This window comes from Chaetodon auriga, chromosome 8 (assembly GCF_051107435.1).
Source record: "Chaetodon auriga isolate fChaAug3 chromosome 8, fChaAug3.hap1, whole genome shotgun sequence".
NCBI classification, from domain to species: Eukaryota; Metazoa; Chordata; class Actinopteri; order Chaetodontiformes; family Chaetodontidae; genus Chaetodon; species Chaetodon auriga.
The window spans coordinates 17,246,538-17,263,047 of record NC_135081.1 but is presented as its reverse complement, the minus strand read 5'-3'; the positions used below and the strand labels follow the sequence as shown (position 1 = coordinate 17,263,047).

The following is a 16,510-nucleotide window of genomic DNA, read 5'->3' as shown; positions in this document are numbered from 1 at the left end:
TCGGTCCTGTGACGCGCAGAGCGGTTTTCAGCATCCCCGGTCAGCGTGACCATACAGCCGACTAAATGCTGGTGATTAGAAGACAGGACCACCAGAAAGCTGCTAAACATGTTCCCCACACCGGATACCTGACATGTGTGTGTGTGTTCAAATGAATTATACATTTGAATGAATGAATGTTGAAACTGAACTATAAAGTTTTAGGTTAATGCTTTTATTTTTGTTGCAAACTATTACAGGTATGATAAGTACACCGACACAAAATACACAGGTGAACACAGGTGAGGAGGATATGAGCAGAGCTGACATCAATGATGGACAATCCCTCTCACTCCTTGCATGAGACAGTGGGGGCCTTAAGCAGCTCCTTTGGCAACAGACTGCTGCATCCAGTGTGTAAGACAGATCGCAGGTATTTAAACTTCTGCACAGGCTCTGGTTGAAGACCAGTAGTCAGCAGTGGTCAGGATCTCGGTCTTGACTATGGGCTTCTTCAGAGCTTTAAATACAAACAGCTCCTAGTGCAACAAAAATCCTGCTGCAGAAGGTAAGACAAGCAACTTCAGACTGCATGAGGCTTTATTAGTTATAAGACATCCAGTGGAATTGTTTTTTCTCTATGAATGAGTAACATTTTATTGCAGTTCTTAGAATCTGAATGAAAGTTCTATGAACATTTCAGAAGCCTAATCCAAAAAAAAACTACCACAACATACTTTATGCAGAAAAAATGAATCCTGGTGACACATATTTGCAGAATTTTGCAATCAATAACATCAAAAGGACACATTTATCAAGGTCGGTGTGATTTTTTTGGTTTTCAAGGAAACAAGGAACAATTTGATGACAGGTAAAGTGATTATGTTACAGCACCTTTGGAAGCACAAACTGAACCAAAAGTCATGAAATGCCTCAAGTTTTGTGGATAAGGTACTTAGCAAGTTGTATAAAACAGAGGCAGCCTTAAATAGGACATAGTTGATGCCCATAGGCTGCTACATAACATATAACCCTCAGTTAAATTGCATTTAAGTTAAATACAAGAGGAAGTAAATAGTGCATGCTGGTTTATTATGACAGTGAAATAAATAGAAGGCAGTGCATGATTTCATAAATGATTATTCTGGACATATGAAAAGGTATGGCTTCTGGTGAGCAGCAAAGAATGTATACAAAAAGGTTTTTTAAAGCTGAGTTATTGCATTATCTGCACCACTTTTTCATTGGTTTCAACAGAAGAGGCCCAGATTTTGATGCATGCTTGCATACCAGGGTAATAACTGTTGCACTTAGCTATGTACTGCTTTGGCCTTCAGCTGCTTTTTAATGTAGGAGCCAACCAGTATCTGCGGACGTTGCTGGTAACTGTAAAGGACTTCATGAGAGCTGCTCAGCTGATCCCCCTTCAGTCGATCCAGTAATGTCACACAAACCACAGCCGCTTTACACAACAAGAAACCAAAGTTAGAAATTCAACATTCGTGTTTTGAGACACAGAAACATTTGTCAGCCGTAAAATAATGCTGACATTGGGTTTTCTTACCTCGCAGACCACTCAGCTTGCACATGGCTGCAAAAACCGAGGACTCCATTTCAATATTGCAGACTCCTGCTTCACTGGCTTTATTGAGGTAGTCCTGCTTATCCTTCTCAGTGTAGGAGCAGAAAGCACCATCCAAACGGGCTTGCCCTGGGTGATCAAAAGAGAGATGGCAAAAGATGCACATGAGAAGGGAACAACAGTGCATGTTGGTGAGCAATGTGATTAACACATCAATGTATCCAAAATCATACCTTCATAGAAATCCAGTGTGCACATGGTGTTGCCTATCACCGTCTCAAACTGGTTCAGCTCCTTGCTGCAGTGTAACAGCTCCTCAGCCAGGCTTTGGTCCAGATCAGTATTGCGCACCACCGTCTTCCCCAGGATCACCTGTTCAAACTTGGGCAGGAAGGTGGCATCCACAGACTGCTTAGTGACAACAACGGTGCCAGGCTCAAGCCCTGAAAACCAAAAATGGGAAGTGAGATAATCGTTTCTAGTCTGAAAGTACAGAAAGATTAAATGGAAAAGCATTATTTAGATGTACTGGACTGATAAAGCATCATATTCATTTTCAATTTAAAAACACCCAAAGAGAGAGACTCCTAGCTTAACTGTTCAAACATCTATGGAGTTTGGGCTCCCTCTTGTGGTGAAACTAAGAAAAGGCGTCTTCGAGGAGACCAAGTACTCACCACCTTTGACCACATGGGGAATCTCAGTCAAGTCTAATAACTTCCTTTTACATGAAGTTCATTCATTTCATATACAGAAGCACAGATGACCTGTCATCCATGGGGTGTTAGCAGTATTTATAGTTTGAAAATGAATGCTTAGCTGTATCGTCAGACGCTTGGGTAACAAAACATATTTCCAGTTTACCTATTCCACCCGATGTCCCGATGCGTATTATTGTGACATCTGTGCAACGTGCATGATGGAGGAGCTTTATTAGCTCATGCAGCATAATGGCAATAGATGGAATGCCCATCCCATGCTGCAAAATAAAGCACACACAATTTTCACATTGATGTAGTTTTTCAATTGAGGGACACTAAACACACAGATTATTAGGATCACTACTACTGGTAGGATATTATCTGTGTCCAAAATGAAAAAGGCTGTAAGAGAATTTTTTTTCCTACATACACTGACAGAGAGTACAGGGCCAATTTTGTACATGGCATAGCGGTCTGTCCCAGCACAGATATTTGGGTACTCTGATTTGGGGTCTTCCATTCTGAGCTCAGCAGCAATGTACTCAATGAATGCTTTCATTCTCCAGGGACTGCCCCCAACACACACGAACTGAAAGGAGACACACACACAAAGAAGACAGAGTAAAGACAATTATGGAGATGACTTTTCTTTTTCCACAAATGAATGTCAAAAAAATCTTTACTTTGACGTCACCAAACATCGCTGGTAGGTCGTGAGTTCCGGTGCCTAAACTGAAGTGGTAGAGGACATCATCTTTCAGTGCATCCAGGTGTGGGTTGTTCACACAAACGGGGCTTGAGGGGAGAGGGGACAACAGATAACAGATAGGAGATGTGGGCAGTGATTTGTTATTCAGCCTACCTTGATTAATGTGAATGCGGTGGACAAAATAAAAGAAACACCTCTCTGTAAAACACCTCTCTGTAAAATACAACACAGTTCAACTGCACCATAAAAATATCAAAATAGAATGAAACATTGCATATTTGACAACCTTTTTTCGGCACAAACGCAGCCAATGAGATGCCAATGCTTCCTTTCTCACTTCAGGTTTTGTTATCCGTAGATATCCTGACACACCCGCTTGTTTCCTAACCTCACAATGAGCCAACGTAAAAATACAGCCGAAGGTGAACTTCTGTAGCAGCTGTTACAGAAGTTCAGCAACAAATACGTCCAGACATGAACTTGGACTGGAGCTTCTCACCTGCTGCATGGCTCGGTTCCCTTCCCGTCCTTTGGATCCATCTTCCTGTGTCCTGTGGCGGAGCAACACGATTCAGCGACCGAGAACAAAACCAAAAACAACACCTGCAGGTTACAAGCTGGGCAGCACGGATGACGAATAAGCCTGAACCTAAAACTCAATTTCGCACAATAACGACAGTCTTCAAATTGAAAAGCACCTTTTAACCGCTAGTTTAGATTCTTAATCAGACATCGCCGCGCGCGGCACTTTGACGCTAAAGACACAACTAGCTTCATCTTTAACTCCAGAATAAGCCAGGAAGACAATAAAAGCCAAAAAGCTACAACACAAACAGCGCACAGGTTTTACCGTCGAAACGTTGCTGGTGAACTGCAGTTTGTGACTAATTAATTTCGCTCTCTGAACATCTGACGTCCAGCCCACACTGTCGACATGTCACAGACGTCGTAACTCCGCGAGCAGCATCCGCGTGCGCTATGGGCTACTCTGCCTCTGTCACGTACGTACGTGACGTGCAGTTAGCACGTTCACTGATGTCTGCAGAGGAAACGACAGCGAAAATCCACGTGCTGCCTGGGGCTTCCTGGCAGCTTCATAATAATCTTGATGACAGCGTTGATAACACGTACGCAGCAGATACTCCTCAGACTCACGAGGGCTGAGTAGCCCCTCCTCTTTTCAGACCTTCAACGTATCATAGCTGAGGTCAAACACTTTTGAACAACATAAGTTCTCAGTATGGACTTGAATTCATTCAGAACTGAGATTTTCTCTTGGTTTGAAAGTCCAAACTGAGCTTATATGGACTGGTCTTTAATACCTGAAAAGCTTTCAATACTGTTATATTGGGTTCTTTCAATAAATTATTGCTTATGTAATATTGCATGTGTGCAATATTCTCGGTCTGGTGTTTACAGATCTGGGTGTGATGCTGCATGTTAACTGCAGTTTGATTGTACATGTGTGCAGCTAGATCAACTGTGTCTCTTGAATACCCAAGAATTTTTTTTTTTTTCTTTATACTAGCTCAAGGTTTGATGGTGGACCATTGAGGGTACAGTCACACATCTGAGACAAAATTCATATCAAAACTCAGCAAACTTGAACCCCATGTGAGGAGACGATGCAAATTTGATTTTTCCGCTTGTGAATATGGTAGGAACAAACTGTTGTTGATGGTTTGATGGTTGTGAAGTACCGTGGGATCATGGGAGTTGTTTTCCTTTTTAAACAACCACCACTGCCAATGAAAATGAATAATTCTGCTCCATCACGAGAGATGCTAGCTAGTTCGCTGACTTCTTTCCTCCCTATGATGTATCATGTGCTGTTTCCCATGTTTCCCTGTAAGTTATAGTAACTAGAGTAAGTAAAGGAAAAGGCGATATGATGCCATTGACCAGCAACCAAATGGAAGGCACTGAGTAAAATTACAGACATTTCTGGCTTTGCAAATTGTTGGAAACATTTGAAAATGTTAGTATACAACTCAACCAAACATTTATTTGCAGTGCACAAATGTTACATATTGGAGCCTTTAAGGTGTTTTGGTCCCCACCAACCCCCTGAATCTGGCTCTTCAGCTGCTCAGTGCTCCACTATTTTCACCAGCTACTTGAAAACTCAGTCAGCTGTTTGGTGCTGGGCAGGTAGCAAACAGTGGGCTTAGAGCTTTTTCACTGAACACAGCTGCTAGCTGAGGCTGGAAATGAGCACGATAAGAGCAGAGTGGCTGAGAAAACCAAACACAATCAGCTGAAAAACCCTAAAATGCTCCATTGAGTTGAGTAGAGTTGGGTGAGGTTTCTCTGTGTGTTTGTCATGATGAGCTCCACCTTCTACACTATAGTTGTTTGATACATTGCCAATAGAAAAATATAAATAATCGCAGCTTTAAGTTTTAATGACATGCCTGAAAGAAAATGTCAACACAACAAAACTGCTGAGCCAAACCGTCTTTTATGAGAGAAAAACTTAACAAGTAAGACACGTTAAATCACAGTGCTGATGTAACATCAGCTAATACAGCTGATCACAAACATCACTGTCGCTTCAAGTAGGGTTTGTTTCATGACTCTAACACGCTGAGTGATAAGTCTGCATTAAATGGCACTTTTTTCAATATTAAGTAACAATCATTACAAAAAAAACACTTCAATATAGCCGAAGTCGTACACAGCAGAAAATGTTAGTAAAAATGCAATACTCAAACAAATAAAGTGGTGTTTAGTATTATGACTTCACCTCAAAATGTTATCAGAATAATAAACATACAAATTAAAATGTCACAAGTTAAATTCATCAAGAAAAATAATAAGAAAAAAACAATAGGAACGCTCTTTGGGGTGTACTGAAGAACTGTGCAAATGTCTTACGGCGAGTGGAGGCTTTCTGCCATCCTGAAAGCAGAAAAAATGTTGACAAATTATTTTTCATATTCTCATGTTTGTGACTTTACTTTCTTACGATACCAAACTAAAACAGAAACATCCAATGCCCAAAGTATAGCATAAGCAAGATGATGATAGTCACAACAACCAGCAGCGTGTCAGGGCTAATACACATATAACATGTAGCTTTATATCAATGTGAAATTCTAAATAGCGTTCAAAGATAAATTTGAATTAAATTCAGATCATGATTGAAATTATCTAATTTGCTAGAGTATCAAAAATGCTTGATAAAATCACACGAGTTCACATTATAAAATGAAACTCACATTTCTTCATTTCCCTATTGCTCATTTCATGAGGGTGCAGATCTCTCTGTCGAGATAGTATAAAAACATAATTCAGTTCAAAACAGCACAGTTCTCATTATTTTGACCTTTCTGTGGGGACACCACAGGAAAATCCAATACCAACACCCAACTTACTGCCTTGGTTAAGGTGACAGGGTGCTCTGGCAAGTGTTTCGGCTTCTTCCTGGCCTCAGGACAATTTGCGAGACCAATTAAAAAATCTCTTGTGTAAGATATTCTGCCTAAAAAAAATAAAAATAAAAATAAAAAATACACACACACACACACACACACACACACACACATATATATATATATATACAGTACCAGTCAAAACTTTGGAGACACCTTCTCATTCAATGGTTCTTCTTTACTTTTGCTATTTTCCATCGTTATTCAGTGGGAACGCAGGTACCATCCATTCACCTTCTCTGCCTCTCACAAACACACAGAGATTTTTGAGCCAAAAATCTCACATTTGGACTCATCAGATCAAAGTACAGATTTCCACTTGTCTGGTGTCCATTCCTTGTGTTTTTGGCTCAAACGATTCTCTTCATGTTGGACTCCTTCAGTAGTGTTTTTTTGCAGCAGCAGCAGCAGTCACCTCCAAATAGTTGCTGCAACTTGAGCTCTGTGAAGCATTCACGTGGGTTATTTACTGTATACCAACAATTACTATTAAAATGAGTAATTTGGGAGACGCTTTTATCCAAAGCAACGTACATATGACCATACTGGCACAAGACAGCTGATGGTCTGAAGTGCATTAAGCAAGAAATTCTACTAATTAACTTGTGACAAGGCACATCTGTTAATTGAAAACCATTCTGTGGAACTACCTTATGAAGCTGGTTAAGATCATGCCAATGGTGTGCAAAGCCATTATCAAAGCAAACAATGGCTACTTTGAAGAATACATAAAACATAAAACCTATTGTGCTTTGTTTACCATGTAAGTCCACACGTTCTTTCATAGTTTTGATGTCTTCAGTATTAATCTGCAATGTAGAAAATAATAAAAATAAAGAAATACCACTGAACGAGAAGGTATGTCTGAACTTTTGGCTGATACCGATTATATGTCAGTTAAAACCATCATAGTAAAAGTTCAAATCTGAAAAAAGTAGGTTGTAATTCTGATGATGCAGGGACTTTCTGTAAAACCACTAACATACATACCAGTAACAACTGGTAAAAACTAACCTCCCTGCTTAAACACATAAACTTTACAATGAGTGCGGCCAGTTTCCAGATGAGCAGAAGTGCGTATATTTCAACAGTCATTAAAAAACACGTTCTGTCTTACCTTCTTTCTGTTTGGGCTGGCTGACAATCTCGCAGGACTGCTCTATCTCAACATTTGTCTATCAAGCACAAAATTAAAAAAAAAAAAAAGTTGTCTGAATCAACTGCTCAACAGGCAAAGAGTTTATTAAAGCATAATGGAAACAAATGCTAAGCATGAATCAGCAGTCGCAACTGACCACAACTTTGATAATCAATATAATTACTGAAGTCAATTATCAAGCAAAACTGTCAAACATGGTACGGTTTCAAATTGTCAAATGTGATGATTTGCTGCTTTTCTGTTCTGTATCATCAGACGATTGATAAATTATTAAAAGAATGAAAATAACATAATGAACACACAATGAAAATAACTAAGTTTCAACCCTGAATTTTTGTCTTCTTTGGGATTTCTTACCTTTTCATCCATTTCCTCCACCGCTGCCTGTGCACATGCAGCATTCACACTGGGCTCTGAATAAAGTGACAGAATTCTCCAATAAACATGTCCTTAAATATGCACACAATGAATTTCAAACCAACACCTTGGATCCATTCCGATCTGTCTAACCATCCAGTGCAGCCTGCTTACCGACGTCAACATGGCGGCTGCGGCGCAAGGGTCTCGCAGGCACCAGATGTTTTTGGAGGACTCTTCCCTTTGACAGCTCCATTCTGGTGTCAGTGAGGTTCAAACATGTTTTAACCGTATTGCACAGAGCTTGCATATCACATTTATACTGAGTAGCACTATATTATTGCTGACAGACATGACAAATGTTTGGCTAACTGTCAGTGCTTTAAAAGTTGGGTAGTGTCGCTCGTCAGTTACTGCAGGTGTGTCAGCCACTGGTCTGAGAAAACACCTGAGCTTTCCCAGTTCTCAACAGGCAGGTATTTAATTAAAGAGAGAGAGAGAATTAAAAATACAAGCATCCTATAGAATTCAGTCTGTTGACAGTCACGTTTAGTTTCTACCCTTCAGCAGTCAGACCAGGGATGTCCCAGGTTGAGAGTAGCACAACAGCTAACGTGAACAATTCCGTAGAAACGAACTGAATTGGTCCTTCTCGCTTAAGTGGATTAATTGTAAAATAACAGCATAAAATCGCAATATGTGAATCCTAGTTGCAGAACACTGTTTCTAACACTCTTTCTGTCTTGATTGTGCATTGATGAAGTTTTGGGAAACGGGTGGAGAACTCTTGTCCATTAAAAAGTGTTTCATGGCAGACATCCGTGTGCCGTTAAACCGCTGAATGCAGGATAACGGCAAGCGGCGACCATGAACGGTCCTGTGTCGTGTTGCCGAATCACTGCTTTTTCGCCGGTTTGTCATGGGAGGTCCGAGTACATTCAGCCACTTTGTTTGTTTCTCGTTTAAAGGATCTTCCTGAACATACACGGACCTCGGGACCGTGTCAGACACGTTTTACATCAACTTAACATAACATTAACACACCGACGTTCAGTAACGGCAATAATGATGCACAGGTTTGACCTGTGAGAAACCATACTTTTAGCTAGTGATATTGGCTTGATGACGTTAGTTCGTACGGGTAACTATTACTTTACGATTTCCCTCAGTAACTGTCCGTTGTTTTACTATACATCGAAGCCATATTATTTACCTGTACTTCTTCAAAATTGCCTCTGCCTTGTTTTCTGCCCGCTCACTTCACCGGCGACCTGCTAACTAAAGCAATTCCATAACTTCCGGTTACCACCTTTCAAAGTAATGTCTTTCATATTAGTGCGCAAGATCATATTAATGTAAATATAAGCGACCATGTGGGCAATGGCTTGCAAATGTAGTTAAATGGGCTCACAGGACACTTCTGGCTTTTATTTTGATGCTGTGAATATTGTGGCTGTGAAACGTCTGGTCAGAAATGGTCCGTTTTGATTTGTTTTTGTGAATAGGAAATTGTTCATTCCGAACATTTCAAAATAATTACAAATTATTATGAATTTGTATAAATATATGTATACGTTTTCATTAGGATGCTGAGATTCCTGCTATGGCATGAATTTTGCAGTTTTTTTTTTTTCTTTGAGCCCGAGGACTAAGATCTTGCAGAGACAGCTAAAATAAGACTCCAACAATGCACATATACTAGAGAGTTTTGAGCACATAAATCTATGGCTACGTTTACACGTAACACGGGCTCTGTGCCAAACCTATGGGCGCGAGTGTAAACATAGGTCGCTCAAGTGACGTTAAGTATTTATAGTCACGTGTTGTGACGTTTCGGAGCCTAAAACGCCGTTTAACCCTGTTTACACGCCAACACATAACAGGCGTTTTCAGAAACCTCCACTTTACCTGGAAAATGATCCTTTGCCGTAAAGAGGGGAAAAGAAAAAAAAAAAAAAAAAAACTCCGTTTGCATGTAAACGAGAGGCCAAACCGCATGAGAACATATGCGTTTTCCCTGAGTGTAAACGGGGTCTATTAATGTTCTGGAGTCAGTGCAGTTTTCACCTTCATACTCCACCTCACCGGGAGCCCAGGACACCGCTACACCTGCCGCTGGTGTAAAACTTCCATATTAGAGGGAAGGAGCAAGCAAAGTTCAATATTTGAAATACAATTAGAGTGTTTCAGAGTACTCACTCTCCCTACGGATTATTTAAGTCTTCCTCTTGGACTGATGGATTTTCTAAAAGGCAAATACTGTATGTCTCCAACTTAATGTGTGATCATGAACAGAGGACAACACTTACAGATATCCCATTGTACCTAATCTTACAAATTAACAGTAACCATTTCCGTTCAACTGGTGACTTACTGTCACTTTATATACATAAGGTTTATGTCTGCAAGCAAAATTTGTTTGCACTGTGAGTGTCAGATATGTGAAGAAAAACAGACAATTCAAAGGTGTATATGGGTTTATAAAAAACAAAACAAAATAACCACAGATCGGAAAATGAAATGTACATACATTTTTCCACAGTGTTGAAAGCTGCATTAAAAATATTTCAATGAGAAAACCAAAAACCTAGTTTTTCAATTTGAGTGTTGTGTACAAAACTCATACTTAGTCAATAGAGTACATTACTTAATCACAATTTTTCTGAAATGCAGTTAGGAAAACGCTATATAACTAAACTCTTTGTATTCACCGTCACATAAAGCCATGCCACATTAATCAGAAAGAAAGACAGGAAAAAAAGAAAAAAGGGCATTGCTTCCCATAAGTCAACTTGGCTTCAATCATTCAATTCATTGTATGTCCAAACCACACTGCAAGTGCCATGGAAAGCAACATCACTTTCACGCAAGTAGTAACTGTATTTTTCTTGGACCAATAGGTCTTCCACTCAGTTCCTCAACTGCCGTTTGCGCCTCCTGACGGGACTGGAATACTGCAGTTGCAGAGCCTTTAGGTTTTCCACTCTGGTCATACTGCAGTGAGACAGATCCAGGAATAATGCGATATCCATAGCAAAAATCATAGATTTCCTCACTTTTGATTTGGAATGGCAAGTTAACTAGCATTACACAAGTGGGGCCATCAAGACGCTGCACTGAAGGACCAAAGCTGCCACGAACACCATTGCTTCTTTCTTGTGGAGCATAAGAGCCTACTGCATAGGGCTCATTATCACTGCCTCCACAGGTACGAGCCTGTGCATTGGTCACTGACATATTACCATCACGAGGAATCCTAAAGTCAGAATACTCAGTGTCACCAGGGCGATGGGATGCCTCGCTGCTCCTGCCAGAGTACAGCTCCTCTCTTGGCAGTGGCTCTTGCACAACTGGCTCTTGCACCACTGGTGGCTCAACACCCAACTGCCGCATCTGAGAACGTGAAATGCATTTCAGTATGACTTCTGACCCAAGAAACCTTTGTCCATTGAGAGAGAGTGCACTCATAGCCTCTGCCTCAGACCGGAAGAGAACCAAAACCTTTCCCACGCCAGCACCTTTGTGGTCACGCAGCACGAACACCTTGTCCTCTGTGACATTAAACCCCAGGAAGAAGTCCGTGATCTCAACTTTCCGGACATCAAATGGCAGGTTCCGCACAAACAGACAGACTTTCTCAGAGTCATCAGCATCATTGGGGTACGATGGAGGCCTCTCCTGAAACCTCTCAGAGTTTCCACAAGGTCTGTCATCCACGCTCTGAGATTCCAGCAGGGCGATCATTTTCTCTCTTGAGATTGGGCGGGTATAAACCCATCGGTTGAGAAAAAGCCTTTTTTCATGAGTTAAGGCTTCACAATAATCACGCAGACTCTTGAACAGCACAAATGTGGATCTAGTTTTTCTCCCATCACTGTCACTTAAGTGCAAGATCTGGTCATCCTGAAGCTTCGCATTACGAAAGAGCCTTTTTATGTCTTCTTTGTCCACTGTATAGGACAGATTTTCCATCAGAACGCAGTACTCCTCATCCGAAGTAGCAATGGACCTCTCAGCCAAAGGTGACTGTGACCGTGTATGATGTTGTGGATCCCTCTGATTGCGAACAGGTGATCTCTCCCTTTCAAAGTTGTCACCCATGTTGACAGCCATCGACGCTTTACTGGCAGTGGCTCGGTGCCAATCATCTGCTGTTGTTGTGGAAACCTCCACATACCTTGACCCAATGTACCTCCTATCCCTCTTCAGGCCTTCATATGTATCCTCTGCTGTTGCAAATTTGACAAGACCATTGCCATTCTTTAAACCTTTTCCATTTTTTAACAACACTATTTCATCAACAAGTAAACCACTGAAAAATTCATGGACTTGTGCCTCAGTCACAGAGAAAGGCATTCCTTTTAGAAACAAATACAAAAAATTATCATTATTATTTGTAGCCCTCTGGTGCTGGGGAGGAGGGGTATGACCCAATCTGCTACCCGATCTCCTGCCCATCTCAGGGTCAACAGATCTTCCAGTGCGCCTCGAATTATCCTCAAGTCGCCTCTTTTGATCTAGCTCTATGTTTTTTGTACTTCTTTCAAGGATGGTCTGCATTTCTGTTTTACTACTTAGTAGCAATGCAACAGGTGAACCCTTAATGTAGCCCCCTGAGCGTGTCATGGCTCTTCTTGCATCTTCATCTGAAGCAAAGATAATGAAAGCTTCCTCTCGCTCCCCACCAATTATATGCACCCCTCCATCCGGAATTTTGAGGCCAGTGAAGAACTTGCGAATATCCTCAGAGCCTGCTGTGACTCTCAGTCCCTGTAAACGGATGACGACCGCCATGCTGAAGCACAAACAACAGCACCTGTAGACAGAAGGGTATAGAACAGCATTATTGCCAACAGAGCTTCTATAGCTCAGCGTCAATTTCCTGGCATTACAATATAACACCACTGAACTGGAACAACAGTGCGAAATAAAGGACATCAGAGACAGACACCATTATGATCAACGTCCAGACAAATTCCAATTAGAATTGGAATTGAGGTTAACAAAACAATTCAACAGATACTGTAGCTCATGCTCTAGAGAATTAAGTCCCAACACACAATATCAGCAAAAAAGCATCTGGCCTTTGTTGAAATGGCAGCTAGATCAACAAAGTACTATATGAACGACAAACCGCTTTCCAAACAATTCCAACCAAAATCTTATTTATTGCATATTCAATCAACTTCCACCCGAGACTCCTGACTGCCACACGTCATTATTCCTCGTTTATGAAAACACCAATGGAACAGCATCCACCATATATTAAAAAATGCAATCCAACATGTACTTAAGAAGGACAATGTGGCATCAAGTCAAAATACACAAAGCAACACAATCTTGCACAATCATGTACCCTTGCTCCTGATCAACTTCATCAGACCTGATTAATCAATCATACCATTGGGAAAAAAAATCTACCATTTTATCTTAAACACACAAAATGTTGCACACACCTCATGCACAAAAAAAATATTTTGTTAACTATTCAAAATCATTGCATTCAACTAAAGCAGTGAATTTGAAGTTGATCTCAAAAGCACTAAAGGCCAATTCTTTAATAAAACAACATGGCTCATAAAGCTGTAGCCCTCAGTTGGCAGAAGACTAATAAACTGAAAATGTGTCACCACCCAAAATGCAACAGTCTGCAGAAGATTGACCACAGCTATCATTTCACATTTATGACCCTTCCCCAACATTAATGCTGTATCCAAGTGTTGTGCATCACAACAGTAGGTCAGAAATTTTCCAAGTTTACCACCAAGCATTTCAACTTATTCATTACATTCAGCCAACAAAATGACAATAACACCAGTGTTGAATTCTGAACAAGTATTTTCCCGATGCATTTGGAGGGGCCTTCGTAATCGAACAGTCTTGCTGATCCATCATAAATACGGTCTTGAAAGGCAGATTTGGAAGGAGGCAGGTCAACTGGGACACAGGTTGCAAGAGCAATATCAGAGGTATAGTGGAATAATGTCTACGAGGCATTTGTATTCACTGTATCAGCACCAGCTACAATCAAACCAATGCAACTAAAATCTGTCACTCAGGAACCAAAAGCCAAAACAGCACCAAAAAGGACAGCTAAAACCGTAATTGTACAACACTGTTCTCTAAACAACAAATAGTGCCATAACAAAAGCCAAGACAGCCAACACAGCATGGCTGTATTAATTCAAGGCCACCATCACCCTTAAAACTCAAAAGTTTCAAAGCATGGTAAAGGATGATACCAATGAAGTACTATCTGCTTACATCCTCAGATAGTGCCAATTACTGCCCAAAGTAGCCACATATTTGCCTTTGAAATATTTTGCCAAATTGTTGAAATGTTCTTCATTGAAATATCAAAGTGCTTCACTCACCAAAACCATCATAATTCATAACTCTGTCATAATAATTTAGCTCATAACATAACCTTTTGTCCATGGACAAATTCCCATAGCAGAAATAGATCTTCCCTCTGCTCAATACCTCTGATCCATGAGGCACACCATGTTTCAACCAAAATATAACAGCTATGAGGAACATATAACTTCATCAACTTTACTGCATATTTGCAGGAGGGCACTGAAATCAGGACATCTTGTCACTCACAAAGGTTCATCCACTGCATTGCTGCCTTGCTCTAGTTCCTTTAATAGCAGTTCCAAAATATTCCACTCATGGCAGCAAAACACTCTGTGGTGGATTGCATAGTTTGGCAATCTACTCTTCCTTCCAGAGGCTGGCGTTCTCTTTAATCCGATAGCAGCAGTGCGCCCCCTTCTTGCCCTGTCCCTTTAATACTGTGCTTGAAAGTGTAATCATCTTCTCATCAGAGTTCCTCATCGTATTTGATCAATGATATTTTCTTGTGAAGCGTCTCGACTTTGAAGAGTTACTTCTTCGCTTTTTGTTTACTAGCTAGTATGCAGCCTTGATCATCCAACAGAAGCACACATTGGAATTCAATGTAGAGGAATGGTGCCTTCATGTGCCTTCACGTAGCCAAAACTGTCTTCCACTCTGACGTGGCCACTGAGTGGCAAAGTTCTTAGTCAGGCCCTGAAATCGGCATTTACATGCTTGAATGCACCTCGAGTAAGGAGTCAGAAATGACTCAAAAGTTTAACATAATCAAAACTCCAAAATTCTGTAACTAACAAAAAACAGGGCGGATGTATTTCATTATGATGCATTAGCTATGCTGAGTAGGTTTCAAGTCTATGTGAGTAGATCTAGATAGCATACTAAAATGAATTTAAACCAATGGGCCCTGAATGTAAGTAATGCAAGTTGTACGCACGTGAGATTGATTGGGTTGGTGGTGCAAAGACCCTGTGTGACTCAGAGGTTTACCACAACATGGTAATCATTCATTGTGACGTGGCTTGCTGCTTGGTTCCAGACCTCTAAACCCACAACAAATGGAGAGAAAGCAAACAGCAATTCAGCTTAATTATCAGGGTAATATATGGCTACACACAGCCATCAGATAGGTCACAACACCAGAGATGACAGAAGTTTGTCTCAATTGCCCTGTACCGCAAATTCTGTCATTACATAACCAACTTAAACACCAGTCAATTTCCTTGTATGTGCACACATGCTTGATCAATAAAGCTGATTTTTGAATCTATCATCACTTCGTGTCGAGCTGTGTTGTGTTGTAAACGCAACACGAACTTCATTACAACACCGCTCTTCACCAGTGGCCTCATAACCTCAGAAAAGCTAGCATTAGCTTTCACACAAAGCCAACCTGTAACTATCAGCCACACTATCTAAATTAAAACCCAACGTTCGTCATTGACAAAGACGAGCTATGGCCGGTTAGCAAATCAACTGCGAGACAACTGACTATGGCTCCCAAGTTGGCTGAGGGCATTCTGTTAGTTAACGTTACAGGACGTAGTCACCACCACATAGTTAGCAGAAACACACAGATGTCTCGGCACAATTGATGGCGCCGACATTTCGTCAACAACCCCAATGTTAATTGGCGTTAAGTACGAAAAGATGCACAATCTAAGGCTACTGTAACACTGTGCGCAATTTAAATTGGGTAATGGTGATCGTTAACAAGGCAAGCCCCTAAGAACAGGCCCTTTCCATCCAAACAACGCTCAGCAAAATGATGATCTTAGCTTACGTTAGCTATGTAGCCAACAGGCCTCTAGCTGTAGCGTTAGCTCGTTTGACGGCCAGCACTAACCTGCGGCAGTGACGATAAATATTTTATTAACAACACCACAAATAGCTCCCTAACCCAGAACAACACTTACACAATTGACAAGCACAGATTCTCGAGGATATTCGAGAATATAGAATAGATTCAGACAAAGTTCGACTTTGAACGTCGTCTCGAGGAAAAACTCTGCTCCTGCTGTTTATCGCCCACCGTCTTCTTCTTCTTCTTCTTCGTCATCGTCGTCGTTGTTCTTCTTCTTCTTCTTCCGTTCGAATGACGAGCTTCAAACCATTGTGAAAGATTTATGTCGCCACCCTCCATACCGGAGTGTGTAACATCATGCCTTTATGAAGCGCTTCTGGATATTAGACCTGTTTCACGTAAAGATTTAAATAAAACTCAATATA

The 16,510-nt window shown here is 40.8% G+C and overlaps 2 protein-coding genes across 8 annotated transcripts; both read right to left on the bottom strand.

The window, feature by feature from the left end:
• Positions 1-192: 192 nt before the first annotated feature.
• Positions 193-4,084, bottom strand: upp1 (uridine phosphorylase 1). Its single transcript, XM_076738308.1, has 8 exons — positions 3,822-4,084; positions 3,471-3,522; positions 2,946-3,057; positions 2,693-2,851; positions 2,426-2,540; positions 1,795-2,004; positions 1,544-1,690; positions 193-1,441 (listed from the first exon to the last, which is right to left on the bottom strand). The coding sequence occupies exons 2-8, from the start codon at positions 3,509-3,511 to the stop codon at positions 1,290-1,292; spliced, it is 936 nt and encodes a 311-aa protein (XP_076594423.1). The 5' UTR covers positions 3,512-3,522; positions 3,822-4,084; the 3' UTR covers positions 193-1,289.
• A 2,280-nt stretch (positions 4,085-6,364) lies between these two features.
• On the bottom strand, positions 6,365-16,329 carry rbm12bb (RNA binding motif protein 12Bb). Of its 7 annotated transcripts, XR_013077471.1 has the most exons (4): positions 16,198-16,329; positions 15,219-15,324; positions 7,523-12,737; positions 6,365-6,455 (listed from the first exon to the last, which is right to left on the bottom strand). XR_013077471.1 is itself a non-coding variant. In XM_076737105.1 (3 exons), exon 2 carries the CDS (start codon positions 12,857-12,859, stop codon positions 10,784-10,786), a length of 2,076 nt encoding a protein of 691 aa, XP_076593220.1. In that variant the 5' UTR covers positions 12,860-15,324; positions 16,198-16,323; the 3' UTR covers positions 6,365-6,455; positions 7,523-10,783. The 7 variants fall into 7 exon arrangements, 6 of the variants coding, with proteins under 6 accessions (XP_076593220.1, XP_076593221.1, XP_076593218.1 ...); XM_076737105.1 differs by having other exon boundaries at positions 7,523-15,324; positions 16,198-16,323; XM_076737106.1 differs by lacking the exon at positions 15,219-15,324 and having other exon boundaries at positions 16,198-16,323.
• Between the last annotated feature and the right edge of the window lie 181 nt (positions 16,330-16,510).